The following is a 17,861-nucleotide window of genomic DNA, read 5'->3' on the forward strand; positions in this document are numbered from 1 at the left end:
ACAGTGTATTCTGAGGCTTTTCTTTTCTTTTGTCAGGCCATGTGTTATAAATGACAGACTTACACGAAAATAACGGATCCAATGGTCGACACTGCCTATAATTTTCAGCGCCATCAATGTTTTGGGTCAGTGGATGGACATGCCTTTGAATCCCACACACCTTCCAGTGACATGTACGTCAACGTTTCTTTTTGGAAAGTTACAGCAGTCAAGACATTATATAACTCACCGCTCATGGTGTTGTCGAGGAAAGTCATTTCCATCACTGCAGCATAGGTGAGCTGTCCTCCGTGCTTCGCCGTCACCATCTGGATCTCCTGGCGCAGTTTTTCTTGCACATCTTGGTGGAAGGCCAGCTCATACAGCGCAAACGTCAGTACCGAAGATGTCGTGTCGAATCCCCCCTCCAAGAAGATCATTATGTTTGAAACTGCTTTTATGACATCCATAACTAAAAAGGAAAGAGAGAATGATGAAAAAGTATGTTTTGGTGACGTAATCTGTCTTGCAGTAATACATCTACACTGTCCGGATCACTTCTTTTACCAACAACCGTTTTTAATTAGCGCTGCCGATGATCTTCAGGTCTAGATGCAATAGGAAAGCGAGGCAACAATAGAAATTACAGAAGTGTGATATTACAAATACTACTACCAGGCGATGCTCAATTAATTACAAGATATTATGAGACCCACACGTACCTGGCGCTGTAAAGTATAGTTTGTCAACAAACTGCAAATACAAAAGTTGTGAGTGGGATAAACAAAATTCGTATGGTCACGTGACCTGTACATATGGCATAGGCTGGTGTATTAAAATAGCGTGAAAGAGATTTCTTCATCATACAATAAAATAAATAACGAAATCAAGAATATCAGGGCAATTTTCGAAAGGGAAGATCCTGTATCGAACAGATGTTTAACTTAAAACCAATAATATCCCACAGAATGCTAACCAGCAAACCACAATTCACAGGAACATAAATAGGTAACATAGAGAGAGTAGGTAAATTTAAATACCTTGAAAAAACTATTCAATCGAATGGACCAGAAAAATTTGCAATAGACGTATGAATTACAAAGAGCATACAGTTTGACAAACAATATTTACAACAAAAAACACATATTTAGAAAAACGATGCTAAAATAGTATGCCACAGTGGTATGGGTGAGCCTGTGCAACGACCTATAAGCTGGACAGAATAAGGATCGTTTAAAGACGAATTATTAGAAAAATGATGGGTTCAATACAAACTGCAGGTGGTCTTAAAATGACGCATAATGATATCTATAAAAGTAGAAAAAATATCAGAAGTAATGTCTAAATGAAGATTCATGTCTTTTGGACAACTCTACCGAATGAATGAGAACCGGTTAACGAAACAAATATTCGCGTTTTTCTGGAAGAAGGAATCTACAATAGCATGGATTACAGAAATAAAGAAAAACTGGAAAGAAAGAACATCAAAGAATCGATAATAACAGGAAGAAACATTTTAAAGACTGAAACACTAAATTTATAAGGCTTGCAGAGTAGAAGAAATAAGAAACCGGGAGCAAAAAGAAGAGAAGAAAGGAAAGACAACATAGTACAAAATGAGAATATTGGTCTAATAGGAAACAACTACAAAGAAAGGAGAGTAACTGAGACTGTTTCGTGATCCTATTAAGTCAATACGAAAAAAACTCTAAATTAGGAATTAAGTACACGATAATGCAATACATTTCAGTATATACGATATATGACAAAGATAAAATACAGATTTAAAAAACAACCACAGAGTATAGTGTGAATCTTACATATACGTTCTTATTTGTACATTTGAAAGACTGTGAAAATATCACAAACGTAGCTTATCGCATAATTTGAGTTTTCTGTCTGCTGACCTTTAACAACTGTCATTCATTTTGATGAATGGGAATAAAAATATACTGAGGAACTTTCTGGTAATTAATAAACAGGTAAGGAAAGGAGGCCATATAGTTACAAAAATAACTGTAGTATTACCCAAAGCTGTAGTTAATTTTATACCTATGTTCCCTCTTTCCCTGGCCCGTTTTTTAACTTCCACTAAAGGTCCTCAGTATATTTTTATTCTCCTTCATTACAAAAAAGGGGTTTTTAACAGACGGAAGACTGAAACTATGTTGATTCATGTCCCGATGCAGCTGACAGAAGTGATCCTCTCCCTCTTCTTTTCTTTCTTCCCCTCTCCACAGTCAGTTTACCTATACGGATTGGATAAGTTTGTTAATTTTGTGTTTGTTGTTGTGGTCTTCACACCTGAGATTGGTTTGATGCAGCTCTCGATGCTACCCTATCCTGTGCAAGTTTCTTCATCTCCCAGTACCTACTGCAACCTACATCCTTCTGAATCTGCTTAGTGTATTCATCTCTTGGTCTCCCTCTATGATTTTTACCCTCCACACTGCCCTCCAATGCTAAATTTGTGATCCCTTGATGCCTCAGAACATGTCCTACCAACCGGTCCCTTCTTCTCATTAAGTTGCGCCACAAACTCCTCTTCTCCCCAATCCGACTCAATACCTCCTCATTAGTTATGTGATCTACCCATCTAATCTTCAGCATTCTTCTGTAGCACCACATTTCGAAAGCTTCTATTCTCTTCTTGTCCAAACTATTTATCGTCCATGTTTCACTTCCATACATGGCTACACTCCATACGAATACTTTCAGAAATGACTTCCTGACACTTAAATCAATACTGGATGTTAACAAATTTCTCTTCTTCATAAACGCTTTCCTTGCCATTGCCAGCCTACATTTTATATCCTCTCTACTTCGACCATCATCAGTTATTTTGCTCCCCAAATAGCAGAACTCCTTTAGTACTTTAAGTGTCTCATTTCCTAATCTAATTCCCTCAGCATCACCCGACTTAATTAGACTACATTCCATTATCCTTGTTTTGCTTTTGTTGATGTTCATCTTATATCCTCCTTTCAAGACACTATCCATTCCATTCAACTGCTCTTCCAAGTCCTTTGCTGTCTCTGACAGAATTACAATGTCATCGGCGAACCTCAAAGTTTTTATTTCTTCTCCATGGATTTTAATACCTACTCCGAATTTTTCTTTTGTTTCCTTTACTGCTTGCTCAATATACAGATTGAATAACATTGGGGAGAGGCTACAACCCTGTCTCACTCCCTTCCCAACCACTGCTTCACTTTCATGTCCCTCGACTCTTATAACTGCCATCTGGTTTCTGTACGAATTGTAAATAGCCTTTCGCTCCCTGTATTTTACCCCTGCAATCTTTAGAATTTGGAAGAGACTATTCCACTCAACATTGTCAAAAGCTTTCTCTAAGTCTACAAATGCTAGAAACGTAGGTTTGCCTTTCCTTAATCTTTCTTCTAAGATAAGTCGTAAGGTTAGTATTGCCTCACGCGTTCCAACATTTCTACGGAATCCAAACTGATCTTTCCCGAGGTCGGCTTCTACCAGTTTTTCCATTCGTCTGTAAAGAATTCGTATTAGTATTTTGCAGCTGTGACTTATTAAACTGATAGTTCGGTAATTTTCACATGTGTCAACACCTGCTTTCTTTGGGATTGGAATTATTATATTCTTCTTGAAGTCTGAGGGTACTTCGCCTGTCTCATAAATCTTGCTCACCAGATGGTAGAGTTTTGTCAGGACTGGCTCTCCCAAGGCCGTCAGTAGTTCTAATGGAATGTTGTCTACTCCCGGGGCCTTGTTTCGACTTAGCTCTTTCAGTGCTCTGTCAAACTCTTCACACAGTACCATATCTCCCATTTCATCTTCATCTACATCCTCTTCGCATTCCATAATATTGTCCTCAAGTACATAGCCCTTGTATAGACCCTCTATATACTCCTTCCACCTTTCTTCTTTTCCTTCTTTGCTTAGAACTGGGTTTCCATCTGAGCTCTTGATATTCATACAGGTGGTTCTCTTTTCTCCAAAGGTCTCTTTAATTTTCCTGCGGGCAGTATCCATCTTACCCCTATTGAGATAAGCCTCTACGTCCTTACATTTATCCTCCAGCCATCCCTGATCAGCCATTTTGCACTTCCTGTCGATCTCATTTTTGAGACGTTTGTATTCCTTTTTGCCTGCTTCATTTACTGCATTTTTATATTTTCTCCTTTCATCAATTAAATTCAATATTTCTTCTGTTACCCAAAGATTTCTACTAGCCCTCGTCTTTTTACCTACTTGATCGTCTGCTGCCTTCACTACTTCATCCCTCAGAGCTACCCATTCTTCTTCTACTGTACTTCTTTCCCCCACTGCTGTCAATTGTTCCCTTATGCTCTCCCTGAAACTCTGTGCAACCTCTGGCTTAGTCAGTTTATCCAGGTCCCATCTCCTTAAATTCCCACCTTTTTGCAGTTTCTTCCATTTTAATCTGCAGTTCATAACCAATAGATTGTGGTCAGAGTTGACATCTGCCCCTGGAAATGTCTTACAATTTAAAACCTGGTTCCCAAATCTCTGTCTTACCATTATATAATCTATCTGATACCTTTTAGTATCTCCGGGATTCTTCCATGTATACAACCTTCTTTTATGATTCTTGAACCAAGTGTTAGCTATGATTAAGTTACGCTCTGTGCAAAATTCTACCAGACGGCTTCCTCTTTAATTTCTTAGCCCCAATCCATATTCATCTACTATGTTTCCTTCTCTCCCTTTTCCTACACTCGAATTCCAGTCACCCATGACTATTAAATTTTCGTCTCCCTTCACTATCTGAATAATTTCTTTTATCTCATCATACATTTCATCAATTTCTTCATCATCTGCAGAGCTAGTTGGCCTATAAACTTGTACTACTGTAGTAGGCTTGGGCTTTGTGTCTATCTTGGCCACAATAATGCGTTCACTATGCTGTTTGTAGTAGCTTACCCGCAATCCTATTTTTTTATTCATTATTAAACCTACTCCTGCATTACCCCTATTTGATTTTGTATTTATATTCCTGTATTCACCTGACCAAAAGTCTTGTTCCTCCTGCCACCGAACCTCACAAATTCCCACTATATCTAACTTTAACCTATCCATTTCCCTTTTTAAATTTTCTAACCTACCTGCTCGATTAAGGGATCTGACATTCCACGCTCCGATCCGTAGAACGCCAGTTTTCTTTCTCCTGATAACAACGTCCTCTTGAGTAGTCCCCGCCCCGAGATCCGAATGGGGGACTATTTTACCTCCGGAATATTTTACCCAAGAGGACGCCATCATCATTTAACCATACAGTAAAGCTGCATGCCCTCGGGAAAAATTACGGCTGTAGTTTCCCCTTGCTTTCAGCCGTTCGCAGTACCAGCACAGCAAGGCCGTTTTGGTTATTGTTACAAGGCCAGATCAGTCAATCATCCAGACTGTTGCCCCTGCAACTACTGAAAAGGCTGCTGCCCCTCTTCAGGAACCACACGTTTGTCTGGCCTCTCAACAGATACCCCTCCGTTGTGGTTGCACCTACGGTACGGCCATCTGTATCGCTGAGGCACGCAAGCCTCCCCACCAACGGCAAGGTCCGTGGTTCACGGGGGGGCGTTAATTTTGTACTCTATTTGAAATATACAAAACAAGAACGAAAATGTACGATTCACACTATACCCTGAGGCAACTTTTTACATCTGTGTTTTATCTTTTGGTTTATAACGCATATCTACTGAAATGTGTTAACTTTCACGTTTTTTAATTCTTGATTTCATCATTCACCTTATTTTATTTTGCGTTGGAGAGCTGTCTTTGACCTTGTTTTTCATGTACTAGCCTATGACATAGGCACACGTCAGACAGCTAAAGAAAATTTTTTTTCGTTCCACCCACAAATTTTTGTATTTTAGAGTAGTTGGTCTCATATTTTGTTATTGATCGTGTAAGCTCTGTTAGTAGTGTTTGTAATATCACATTTTTTAATTCTTTTGTTGTTACCTCTTTTTCCTGTTCGAACTAGTTCTGAAGATGATCTGCAGCGCATATTGAAACCGATAGTCGGTAATAAAAGAAGTAATATAAATTATATATATTAATTATAACAATAGATCACGCTTTCTTCGACATTAGTTCAATTGAGTTCAGCAAATAGTTGCCAACACTTTCTTGATAGTCAACATGAAAAACATTTGTCGCAAAAGTAAAGCGAACACACGACGAAACTTCAAACAACCAAAATTACTCACAAAAATAAGGAAGGAAGATTAGAGTTTAACTATTTACAAAAATAGACACTTTTCAGGCATTAACTGCAACTAGTTGGACACACTGCACTAAGCAACGAGGAGCACGGCAAGACACCTACCCTCACTTCCCCCGAGAGCCTTGACAAAAAAAAAAAACTTACCCGAATTCAATTGGCACCTTCCCCGCCACAAAGACATTTCAGTTTCAGAAAAGTCACGAATGTGACGGATGCTGGCAAGTAGAAAGTACACGAAAAGCCATTTGTCGCGAAGCCTCAAAATTAAGACGGCGCTGCACAATGTCTACGGAGTGAACAAAACCACTCTGAGTCGTTGGGGGAGTCGTCTGTCGTCATCCCAACTAGATCACCTGTCCGATCTCCCGCGTACTGGCTGGGCTCTCGCAGCTGTGACTCCTGCAATGTTGGAACGTGTGGATACACTCATTCGAGATGTTCAACGGATCACTATCAAACAGCTCGCTGCTCAACTGGACATCCCTGTTGGTAGTGTTGAGACACTCGTCCACCAACTGGGGTATTCAGAGGTGAGTGTGACCGCTGGGTTCCTCGCAGCCTAATAGTGGACCATAAAAGGCAACGAAGGACCATCTGTTGGGAATTTCCTTGCGCATTACGAGGCTGATCGTGACATTCTTTTGTCTAACATCGTCACAGGCAATGAAACATGGCCTCGTCACTTCGGACCGAAAACAAAACGACAGTCTATGTAATGGTGCCACACCGGCCGTCATCTGAGGAAAAAATTCAAAGCCCCACCCTCAGCCGGTAAAGTCATGTCTATGGTCTTCTGGAACTGTGATGGGATTATTCTATTTGATGTCCTCACCATGGTGCAACGATCACTTCTGCAGTCTATTGTGCTCTCTCAGGAATTTGAAGAAAGGATTTCAGCCTGTTCGTCACCATAAAAATGCAAACGAACTTCTCCATGACAATTCAATGCCGCACATGAGTCTGTGCACCCGAGACAAGCTCACAAAACTTCAATAGGCGGTTCCTCCTTATCCACCATACACCCCGGATCCCCCACCTTCTGACTTCCATCTATTTGGCCCAATGAAGGAAGCAGTCCAAGAGAAGTAGTATGTGGATGAAGGAGAGTGTATTGACGAAGCAAAACGTTGGCTCCGACGTTGACAAGTAAGTTGGTACCACACCGGCACGAATCCGCCCGGCGGATTAGTGTCGAGGTCCGGTGAACCGGACAGTCTGTGGATGGTTTTTAGGCGGTTTTCCATCTGCCTCGGCTGGTTGCCCTTATTCCGCCTCTGTTACACTATGTCGGCGATTGCTGCGCAAACAAGTTCTCCGCGTACGCGTACACCACCATTACTCTACCACCCAAACATAGGGGTTACATTCGTCTGGCGTGAGACGTTCCCTGGGGGGTCCACCGGGGACCGAACCGCACAATAACCCTGGATTAGGTGTGGGGAGGCGAAGGGTTGAAGTGGACTACGGTAGTCGTCGTGGGGTTGCGGACCACTGCGGCAGCGGCTGGGACGGAGCCTCTCCGTCGTTTCTAGGTCCACGGTTAACATACAATACAATACACAGTTGGTACCATGTGGTAATAGAGGCCCTCCCAGTAATGTGTCTTAAGGTCTTCGCACTGAACGGAGATTACGTTAAAAACAGAGTTTTGCAGCCAAAAGATTTGGGAATAATATGTACTGGAATCCTGAAATAAACCAACCTGCTTTCAGAAAAATAATGTGCTGTATTAGTTACTGATCGCCCCTCTTATTTCGACGTTCGCTGCTGTTCTGATTACAAACGAAAAATCTAGAAAGCTCTGAGCTCTACAAGCTTCCACTAGCGTTGGACCTTTGAATCACAATCATTTTTTTCTTCGTGCTACCAGCCAATACCAAAACCTACTAAAAATGTCAGTACAGAAAGTATTGGTTTTTATCAAAACATCACCTGTCTCACAGCAAAATAACATGTAGACATGGCTTATAAACAAATCTTTCTGGAGGGGCACATTTCAATTTGCAGCGGAGTTTGCGTTGGATTGAAACTTCCCGGGAGACTAAAACTGTGTGCCGGACCAGGGCGAGAAACCAGATCCTCACCTTTCCGGCCAGGAAGTTTATTTTTCATTACGAAACCGTAGTTGAGTTGCCACTCCTAGAAGGAAAAGGAAATTCTGTCCACTCTTCTAGCATGTATATCGAAAGTAGACGTAAAAAGCGCTGAGTGTGCCTATACATTTTGTGAGAAACAACATCGATGACAAAAGTGGTTAATTGTAAGAAACAGTTGGCATTGTCAAGAAACTGAGTCTACTGAACAGCACTATCTGATTAAAAGTATCAAAACATCCTGTGAAATGCGGAATTGGCCACTAGATGTCGTGAGAGGCGGGCCCGCCAGTATAAAAGGAGGGTGCGAGTGTTGTGTTGTCCGTAAAAGAGCAGTTACAGCAAAATGGGTTGGTCACGTGTTCTCAGTGACTTCGAACTTTGACTAGTCATGGATGTCGCTTGAGTAACAAATCCATCAGGGACATTTTAACACTTCTAAAGTTGCCATAGCGTGCACCTATCAAAACAGACGACGACACTGCGAACACTGCTAAATATTTTTTGCTGGGGAGTGACATAGTGAACGAACAACACAGGTGTTTCATGAATAGGTCAAAGGAATACAGCCCTGGTTTACTACAGTGAGATAACACATCTTTAACAAAACTTTCAATGCCCATCTTTCTGGAATAGCAGATACCAGACCTTTTCTGACATACCCATTTAGGATATACGCTCCACACTGATGTGTTTGGTGAATGTAAATTCAGCTACTCAGGGGGGGGGGGGGGGGGGGAAATCCAGAATATTATAGCAACGTAGATGAATAAATTAGATAACCAGATATTGGCCATCATCGAATTTACCCTCATCTTGCTGCTCTGTCGATTGTTCCCAGGCTTCATCCATTGCAGGTGCTTTGCCGGTTTCAGCCTCCTGGTCATCTAAGATGCGTAGCACCGCGTCCACTACATCACCTCGGACCTCTCCCGTTTTCCTCCGATGATCCATCACCTGAGATTTGTAAAAGAACATATTAACAGAAACAAAAAATCTGAGAGGAACATTTTGTGAGCCTTGAACTGGCACTGCTGATGTTACATATATTTCAGAATATAAGAGATATGATAGTGTCCTCGCTCCTTTCTACAAACCTCCACCATTTTGCTCAACAACCGTCAATATAAATCTGCAAAGGTTACTGGTCTTGAGTACCTACTTGCGAAAGACAGCACAGTAAAGCATTTTACATCGGCTTCTAGAAATAAATAATAATATCCCAGACAAATTAGTAAGAATACAAGCAAATGGGGAAAAATTTATAAAGTTTTGAAACTTCGGGAAAATACTCATATGGGATATAGTAATAAGAAACAGAAAAGTTCCACTTCATTGGGGGTGGGGGGGGGGGGTAGGGGGGGGGGGACGGCGTCTTTCTTACAGAGCTCTTATTAGCAAATATATTCCTCGCAAAATTGTACACGAAAAAGATCTTGTGCATCTTTTCACTTATACGGATGATATTTGAGGTATAAGCATTGGAATAGTATTCTGTTAACATAAAAGTTTGCAGTTTTTTTTTGTTTAGTTAGCAAAGTATTTAAATGAAAAGCTTAATTACGTATATGGAAATATTTCGTGGCCTATATATTCTACTTGATGATATTTCTTTTTCGATCAGTATTGTTGAAATCAGGGTACGTGCCAACAACGAAAACGTCAAGTTCCCCTTCCCATTCACTCAGCGCTCCCCTACCACTATTGTCGCTGCCGGTTTCTTCTTATCCTGTGTCCAATTCAGTTGAGTTAATGTTGCGATCTGTCAAAGTAGTGCCAGAGTGTTCTGTTTTTGTGGCAGTATTCATCAGTTTGTGGTGTTACGAAGTGCTCCTCTTAGTCTCTTTTCTTTTGTCTGCACTGAGAAAACAATAGTGCTATATCCTACTACCTGTTTTATTTGTGGTAAATCTGATTCGGAAGCAGAGACATCAGTAGTGACGAAGGGCTTGGAAAACTCTGATACGTGTCAGCAAGAAAAGGAAGGATGGGGCTCATAATCTTCTACAGAACGCTGGACTGGTTGAAGTGCATAAGGTATGTCGACGTGAATATATTAAGGAACATAATAAAAGGAAACTAATTAATCAGAATGTTGCACAAGCAGCTGATAAACGTTTGAGATCCTGTTCCTCTTATCCACTTAGTTTCAGAAAAGGCTGTTTGATATGTGCTGAAAAGTGTGACGCTGAGGCGGAAACAATAAAACGACTCCATAAACACCGTGGAATGTTTGAAGTTCGCTCTATAACTCTGAAACATAGGCTACGCTGCTTGAGAAAGCAGTGAAACGCGATGATGATTTCGGTAGAAAGGTTGCCGACGGCGTCAACGGTGTTTTGTGTTTAGTAGGTGCAGAAGCCCGTTATCATCAAGACTGCTACGCTAAATTAGTGTCGAGCCGCCTCCTCTGTTCGAAAAAGAGGCCGCCGTCAAGATACCAACTTTGATGCCGCTTTTCAAGAATTATGTAAATTTATAGATATTTCAGAGGAATGTCAATTTTCGCTGCTCAATTTGTCGCAGAAAGTTAATGAATTTCTACCAGAAGCAGACACAATGACTATAAAAACTCTGAAAAATAAACTGACTTAACACTTCGGTGATGGGGGTCTTGTTTACCACAATGCCAAAAACTCCTCCAGTTGTACGTTTTCGTGGCAGTGGCCACAAATTTTTGAATCAATGGTGTAATGAACGGTGTACTCGTCTCGTAAAGTGGGATCAAGAAACATTGCTGAAATTGTCTCGAATGTGGGTTTCTGCTCTTCATATAGCACTGTGGCTTTATTTGAGGCTTCTGCCGTTAAGTTCTGGAAATCCAATATTTCAAATGATTCATTCTTATAGTTCGTTTTCGATAATGCTGACTTCAATATTGCAACAATGACTGGGTAGAATCAGATGTGTGACTCCAGCGAGAGCGATAGAACATCAGAAAGTAACGAAACTCTGTCACGGCGAGCTCTACTGATCAACAAGTGCCCAAAAAATTAGTCTGCTAACATTCCAAAGTTAGAATAGAGTTTGTAACTGAAGAAATTGTTCTGCAAAAGGCCTACTCAGAACAATCATTCACTACAGCAACAGTTCTTACCAATCACGATTTTACTTGGATGATGAGAAAGTTTTTACAGCTTTCTATTCCTGCATGGCAAGGTTTTATATAGAAAATTATCTTATATGTAATCAAAGGTGTTAGCGCTTCCATTCATCAACAACCCGCCGACAGATTATAGCACAATTTTAACTGCTTTAACTCATGCCATCACGGAGAGTAAGAAGACCACACGGCAACCATACAGTACGTCGTCAAACATTTAGATGCGACGAAACTAAACTGCTGAGCGAAATTCGTTAGAGATACAGGTGAAATATGTATACAAATACGTGTGAAATATATTACACATACGGGAATTAGTTTACATGTCCACCAGTGTGCAAAGCCACGGGTACAAAGCTCAAGCTAAACCCCTGGAGCGATTAACCCATGGAACGATTTCAAACGAATCTGTTACACATATTAGTTACAATCTGGAAATAAATACTGTGGCCTAAGAACTACCATGCCCCTGTTGGCGTGAGCGTGAAAACGTGGAGAGAGAAAGTGGGGGAGCGGGGCGGCGAAGGAAGAAATGGACAGAGAGAAAGAGGAGATGGAATTAGAAGGGGAAGGAGCAGATGGAAAGAGGGGTGAGGAGGAGCTGATGGACAGAGAAAGGTGCTGGAGGAGATTGATAAAGAGGAGTGCAAGAGGTAGAGAGAGGAAGGGTGAGGAGAAGATGGACTAATACAAGACTGGAATAAATACATGCCTGGGAGACGCTGGGTACTCACCTAATACGAAATAAAATCCTGAAAATACGAAATACAAATGGACTATTACTCTCAAGACATAGATAATAAGTTAATTGAAGTCAATAACGCAGAATAAGGCAGTGAATAAAATAAATTCCACCTCGGCGTTTGATTTATATCCGAAAATGAAGACTTAAAAGCCCGAAACACAGACTACTGACGGACTGCTATTCATAAAATATACATATTTCTCTATCTATGTGCCACGTGAAAATATTACGAATTCATTAAAATTTGAAAAACTTTGTTTTCTTCGAAAGTTGGGCCCATTTTGCTGTTGTTACTTCAAATATTTACGAGATAGAATAAATGAATTATTTTCATAGCTTCAACTGGCCCAGCATTAGGGTCGCACTGTAGCTCGTAGAGCAACTAAGCTAAAAATTGCCAACGACATTGTTCAGCACAAGCTCCTGATGGAAGTGGTTTGTCATTACGTTCAATCATATCCGTCACTGAAGTGTCATGAGGCACTGCAGTGACTGTGCAGGGGCGTTCTTTTGTCAGCGTTCTTAAGAATGAACAATTTAAAAATCACTTAATAAAGGCAAGGCCTCCGGCCCAGATTGTATATCAGTCAGGTTCTCTAGCGGTTCTAGGCGCGCAGTCCGGAACCGCGCGACTGCCACGGTCGCAGGTTCGAATCCTGCCTTGGGCATGGATGTGTGTGCTGTCCTTAGGTTAGTTCGGTTTAAGTAGTTCTAAGTTCTAGGGGACTGATGACCACAGATGTTAAGTCCCATAGTGGTCAGAGCCATTTGAACCAATCAGTCAGGTTCCTCTCAGAATATGCTGATAAAATAGCTCCATATTTAGCAATTATATACAACCACTCGCACACAGAAAGATCCGTACCTAAAGACTGGAAAATTGCTCAAGTCACACCAATACCCAAAAAGGGAAATAGGAGTAATCCATTGAATTACAGGCCTATACCACTAACGCCGATTTGCAGTAGGGTTTTGGAACATGTACTGTATTCGAACATTATGAAGTACCTTGAAGAAAACGACTTATTGACACATAGTCAGCACGATTTCAGAAGATATCGTTCTTGTGAAACACAACTAGCTCTTTACACTAGTGAAGTAATAAGTACTATCGACAGGGGATGTCAAATTGATTCCATATTTTTAGATTTCCAGACGACTTCCGACACCGTTACTCACAAGCGTCTACGGAGTATCGCCTCAGTTGTGTGACTGGATTCCAGATTTCCTGTCAGAAAGGTCACAGTTCGTAGTAATAGACGGAAAGTCATCGAGTAAAACGGAAGTTATATCCGGCGTTCCCCAAGGAAGTGTTATAGGCCCTCTATTGTTCCTGATCCACATTAACGACATAGGAGACGATCCGAGTAGCCGTCTTACATTGTTTGCAGATGATGCTGCCATTTACCGTCTTGTAAAGTCCTCAGATGATCAAAAAAACTTGCAAAATGATTTAAATAAGATATCTGTATGGTGCGAAAAGTGGCAATTGACCCTGAATAAGGAAAAGTGTGAAGTTACTCAAATGAGTACTAAAAGAAATGAGCTAAATTCCGATTACGCGATAAGTCACACAAATCTGAAGACTGTAAATTCAACTAAATACTTAGGGATTACAATTACAAATAACCTAAACTGGAACGATCACATAGATAATATTGTGGATAGAGCAAACCAAACACTGCGATTCATTGGCAGAACACCTAGAAGGTGCAACGGGTCTATTGGAGAGACTGCTGACACCACGCTTGTCCGCCCTATTCAGGAGTACTCCTGTGCGGTGTGGGATCCGCATCCGGTTGGACTGACGGATGACATCGAAAAAGCACAAAGAAGGGCAGCTCGTTTTGTTTTATCGCGAAATAGTTGAGATAGTGTCACAGACATCATACGTGAATTTTAGTGGCAATCATTAAAACAAAGGCGTTTTTCGTTGCGACGGGATCTTCTCATGAAATTTCAATCACCAATTTTCTCCTCCGATTGCGATAACATTCTGTTGGCACCCACCTACATAGGGAGAAATGATCATCACGATAAAATAAGAGAAATCAGGGCTCGCACAGAAAAATTTAAGTGCTCGTTTTTCCCGCGTGCCGTTCGAGAGTGGAACGGTAGAGAGACAGCTTGAAGTTGGTTCATTGAACCCTCTGCCAGGCACTTTATTGTGAATAGCAGAGTAATCACGTAGATGTAGGTGTAGAAAGGAAGTGAGAAACACGGTGCCAGCGTCTAGTCTACTTTCCCAGAATAACATCAAGAAGGTGCCGAGCCAAAGATCTTCACCAGATAAGAGTGGCATCAACAACGTCAGCAGCCCTTCCTACGTGAGACGCGCAGAGATCTTTGAAATTCAACCAGAACAGATTTCATGCATGGTCATCAGGAACTTTTTGCCACCATGCCATCTACATTCCTTCTTTTGAGACAAATGTTATCCATTGATTTTTTCCCGCCGTTGGAACCTGAAACGTTTGAATCAACAATCATCGCTTCGGCTACGGAGGTGGACGAATTCGTGGGCGCTCCTTGTATTTACCTGCCCGTAATTGTTTCACGGCCAACGACTTGGCATGTTTGGCATTTTCAAGGACTGGGGCTATTAGCCCAAGAAAGGAGTAGCAACTTTATTGCCAACTGAATAACCATGGGAGCGAATATCACAAATCTGGAGTATATCCAAAATAAATTCGGCAGCTCTGCATAAACATTTTTGTAGACGAAACTACCAAGATTTCCGCCACATTTTTCGTAGTACGCAGGCAGTTTCAGGCATAACGAAATACACTTATGTAGAAATCAGTGGTAGCATGAAATACACATAAAACATCCCACACACTCAACAGGAAAGAAAATGTACACTTCAGAATGTGATTGACGAAAGGGGGATAAAATTGACCGACGAGTTCTCTTCAGGTACTTTAGCAGCCAAAGCTGGTGTGTAACAATGTGGACATATATTCTATACCTAATTTCGATCAATGTCATTTCTACTAGCTTATAAAGTCTTTGCGTGTCTCATCTGAACAGTCTTTACGAATGGAATGATAGTATTCTTCATTTCTTCCTATCTTGTACTAGTCAATTTCTGCTTGACTACCATAACCAACCTCCTCTACGATGAACTGAACTTCGAAGCACGCATTGCTTTACTAAATCTAGAAGTACACTACTGGCCATTAAAATTGCTACACCACGAAGATGACGTGCTACAGACGCGAAATTTAACCGACAGGAAGAAGATTCTGTGATATGCAAATGACGAGCTTTTCAAAGCATTCACACAAGGTTGGTGCCGGTGGCGACACCTACAACATGCTGACATGAGGAAAGTTTCCAGCGTCGTTGTGATGCCTCGTGTGAGGAGGAGAAATGCGTATCATCACGTTTCCGACTTTGATAAAGGTCTGATTGTAGCCTATCACGATTGCGGTTTATCGTATCGCGACATTGCTGCTCCCGTTGGTCGAGATACAATGACTGTTAGCAGAATATGGAATAGGCGAGTTCAGGAGGGTAATACGGATCGCCGTGCTGGATCCCAACGGCCTCGTATCACTAGCAGTCGAGATGACAGGCATCTTATCCGTATGGCTGTAACGGATCGTGCAGCCACGTTTCGATCCCTGAGTCAACAGATGGGGACGTTTGCAAGACAACAACCATCTGCACGAACAGCTCGACGACGTTTGCAGCAGCATGGACTATCAGCTCGGAGACCATGGCTGCGGTTACCCTTGACGCTGCATCACAGACAGGAGCGCCTGCGATGGTGTACTCAACGACGAACCTGGGTGCACGAATGGCAAAACGTCATTTTTTCGGATGAATCCAGGTTCCGTTTACAGCAGTATGATGGTCGCATCCGTGTTTGGCGACATTGCGGTGAACGCACTTTGGAAGCGTGTATTCATCAACGCCATACTGGCGTATCACCCAGCGTGATGGTATGGGATGCCATTGTTTACACTTCTCGGTCACCTCTTGTTCGCATTGACGGCACTTTGAACAGTGGACGTTACATTTCAGATGTGTTACGACCCGTGGCTCTACCCTTCATTCGATCTCTACAAAACCCTACATTTCAGCAAGATAATGCACGACCACATGTTGCAGGTCCTGTACGGGCCTTTCTGGATACAGAAAATGTTCTACTGCTGCCCTGGCCAGCACATTCTCCAGATCTCTCACCAACTGAAAACGTCTGGTCAATGGTGGCCGAGCAACTGGCTCGTCACAGTACGCCAGTCACTACTCTTGATGAACTGTGGTATCGTGTTGAAGCTGCATGGGCAGCTGTACCTGTACACGCCATCCACGCTCTGTTTAACTCAATGCCCAGGCGTATCAAGGCCGTTATTACAGCCAGAGGTGGTTGTTGTGGGTACTGATTTCTCAGGATCTATGCACCCAAATTGCGTGAAAATGTAATGACATGTCAGTTCTAGTATAATATATTTGTCCAATGAATACCCGTTTATCATCTGCATTTCTTCTTGGTGTGGTAATTTTAATAGCCAGTAGTGTAAAATACCGAGAAACACTTTTTGATGAAGAGTGATAGTCACTATGAAGGTGATAGCGATCCAGTGTTTTGAGATTTTTTTAAAAACCACAACAGACTCTGATGGAAAATATTTGTTTATTCCTTTACCAGTTTCAATCTTTATGATCATCTCCAGAGAGATAAGCTACTTTCAGGAAGGAAGATCAACCTGAAGATAATCATTATGATAGAAACCGGCAACAGAATAAACGAATTCTTGCCATCACAGACTGGTGTATGTCGTGGTATTACAAAATTTCAACACTTTATGATCGTTTCGCGTCCAGTACCGCAAATTTTACAGTGACAGAAACATCACTGACAACATGGTAGAAAGTTCGTTTTCAGTAAATGATATCACATCTCAAAATCGCACAACGTGGAATCAGCCACGCTCTCCTTCGCAACAACTGAGATGCTGTAGTACCTCCGTCGGTAATGACGGAACCCTTATAGTATCACTTCACTGTCCGACTTTTAACAACAGCTTCTCAGGAATGGGTAGACATATGAAGTTGAAATTTATGTTACATATGGAGGTCTGTAGACCCTAATACGTCAATGCAGTCAAAAGATACAGCCACTAATATCACATTTTGATACTCTCAAACTCACTACTCAAAACCTATAGAGTACTTTCCGTTGACCTAGAATCATGATATTTGGCAAGAGGCAAGTTTTCGAAGTACAAGTAAAGGAAAAAATCCGAAAATGGTTAATTTGTAATTATATCACGCGAAACATCCCATTTTTTGTCATTTGTTATCTTCTGTCTGTCTTCCTGTCTGTTTGTTATGACCCCTTTTTCTCGGAAACGGTTACACGTATCACGTTGAGATTCAAGTCATTTAAGTCCGAAGTTTTTAATGAAGAAGGTCGCATTTAAGCATTGAAATGTATCATTGCTGACAGGTGAAAATTTGTGCCGGCCGGGACTCGTATCCAGATATCCCTCTTTACGCAATAGGCTGTCTTAACCACCACGGCCGCCCGAACACGCTTCCCTTCCGACCCAACTGTCCGCCGGTTGCACGCGACTGACTCAGCGGCCACACCTACCTATGAACCCCTTACACTCTGTTCCTGAAGCGCGTATGAGATTGTGCTTGGTGTGCATTGTTGGCCGTCGTCACCTTATGTACAAATACGGCCTTTTTGCAGCGTAAAGGATT

At 41.6% G+C, this 17,861-nt stretch overlaps 1 protein-coding gene across 1 annotated transcript in view; it reads right to left on the reverse strand.

The window, feature by feature from the left end:
* The window catches only part of LOC126419565 (cytochrome P450 6l1-like), an 89,616-nt gene that overhangs the window by 44,372 nt on the left and 27,383 nt on the right, over positions 1–17,861 (reverse strand). The window contains exons 3-4 of the mRNA XM_050086753.1: positions 9,105–9,252; positions 230–451 (exon numbers count right to left, since the gene is read on the reverse strand). Coding sequence (XP_049942710.1) covers positions 230–451; positions 9,105–9,252 — 370 coding nt within the window. The remainder of the gene's footprint in view (positions 1–229; positions 452–9,104; positions 9,253–17,861) is intronic.

The sequence above is a fragment of the Schistocerca serialis genome, chromosome 9, assembly GCF_023864345.2.
Source record: "Schistocerca serialis cubense isolate TAMUIC-IGC-003099 chromosome 9, iqSchSeri2.2, whole genome shotgun sequence".
Taxonomy (NCBI): Eukaryota; Metazoa; Arthropoda; class Insecta; order Orthoptera; family Acrididae; genus Schistocerca; species Schistocerca serialis.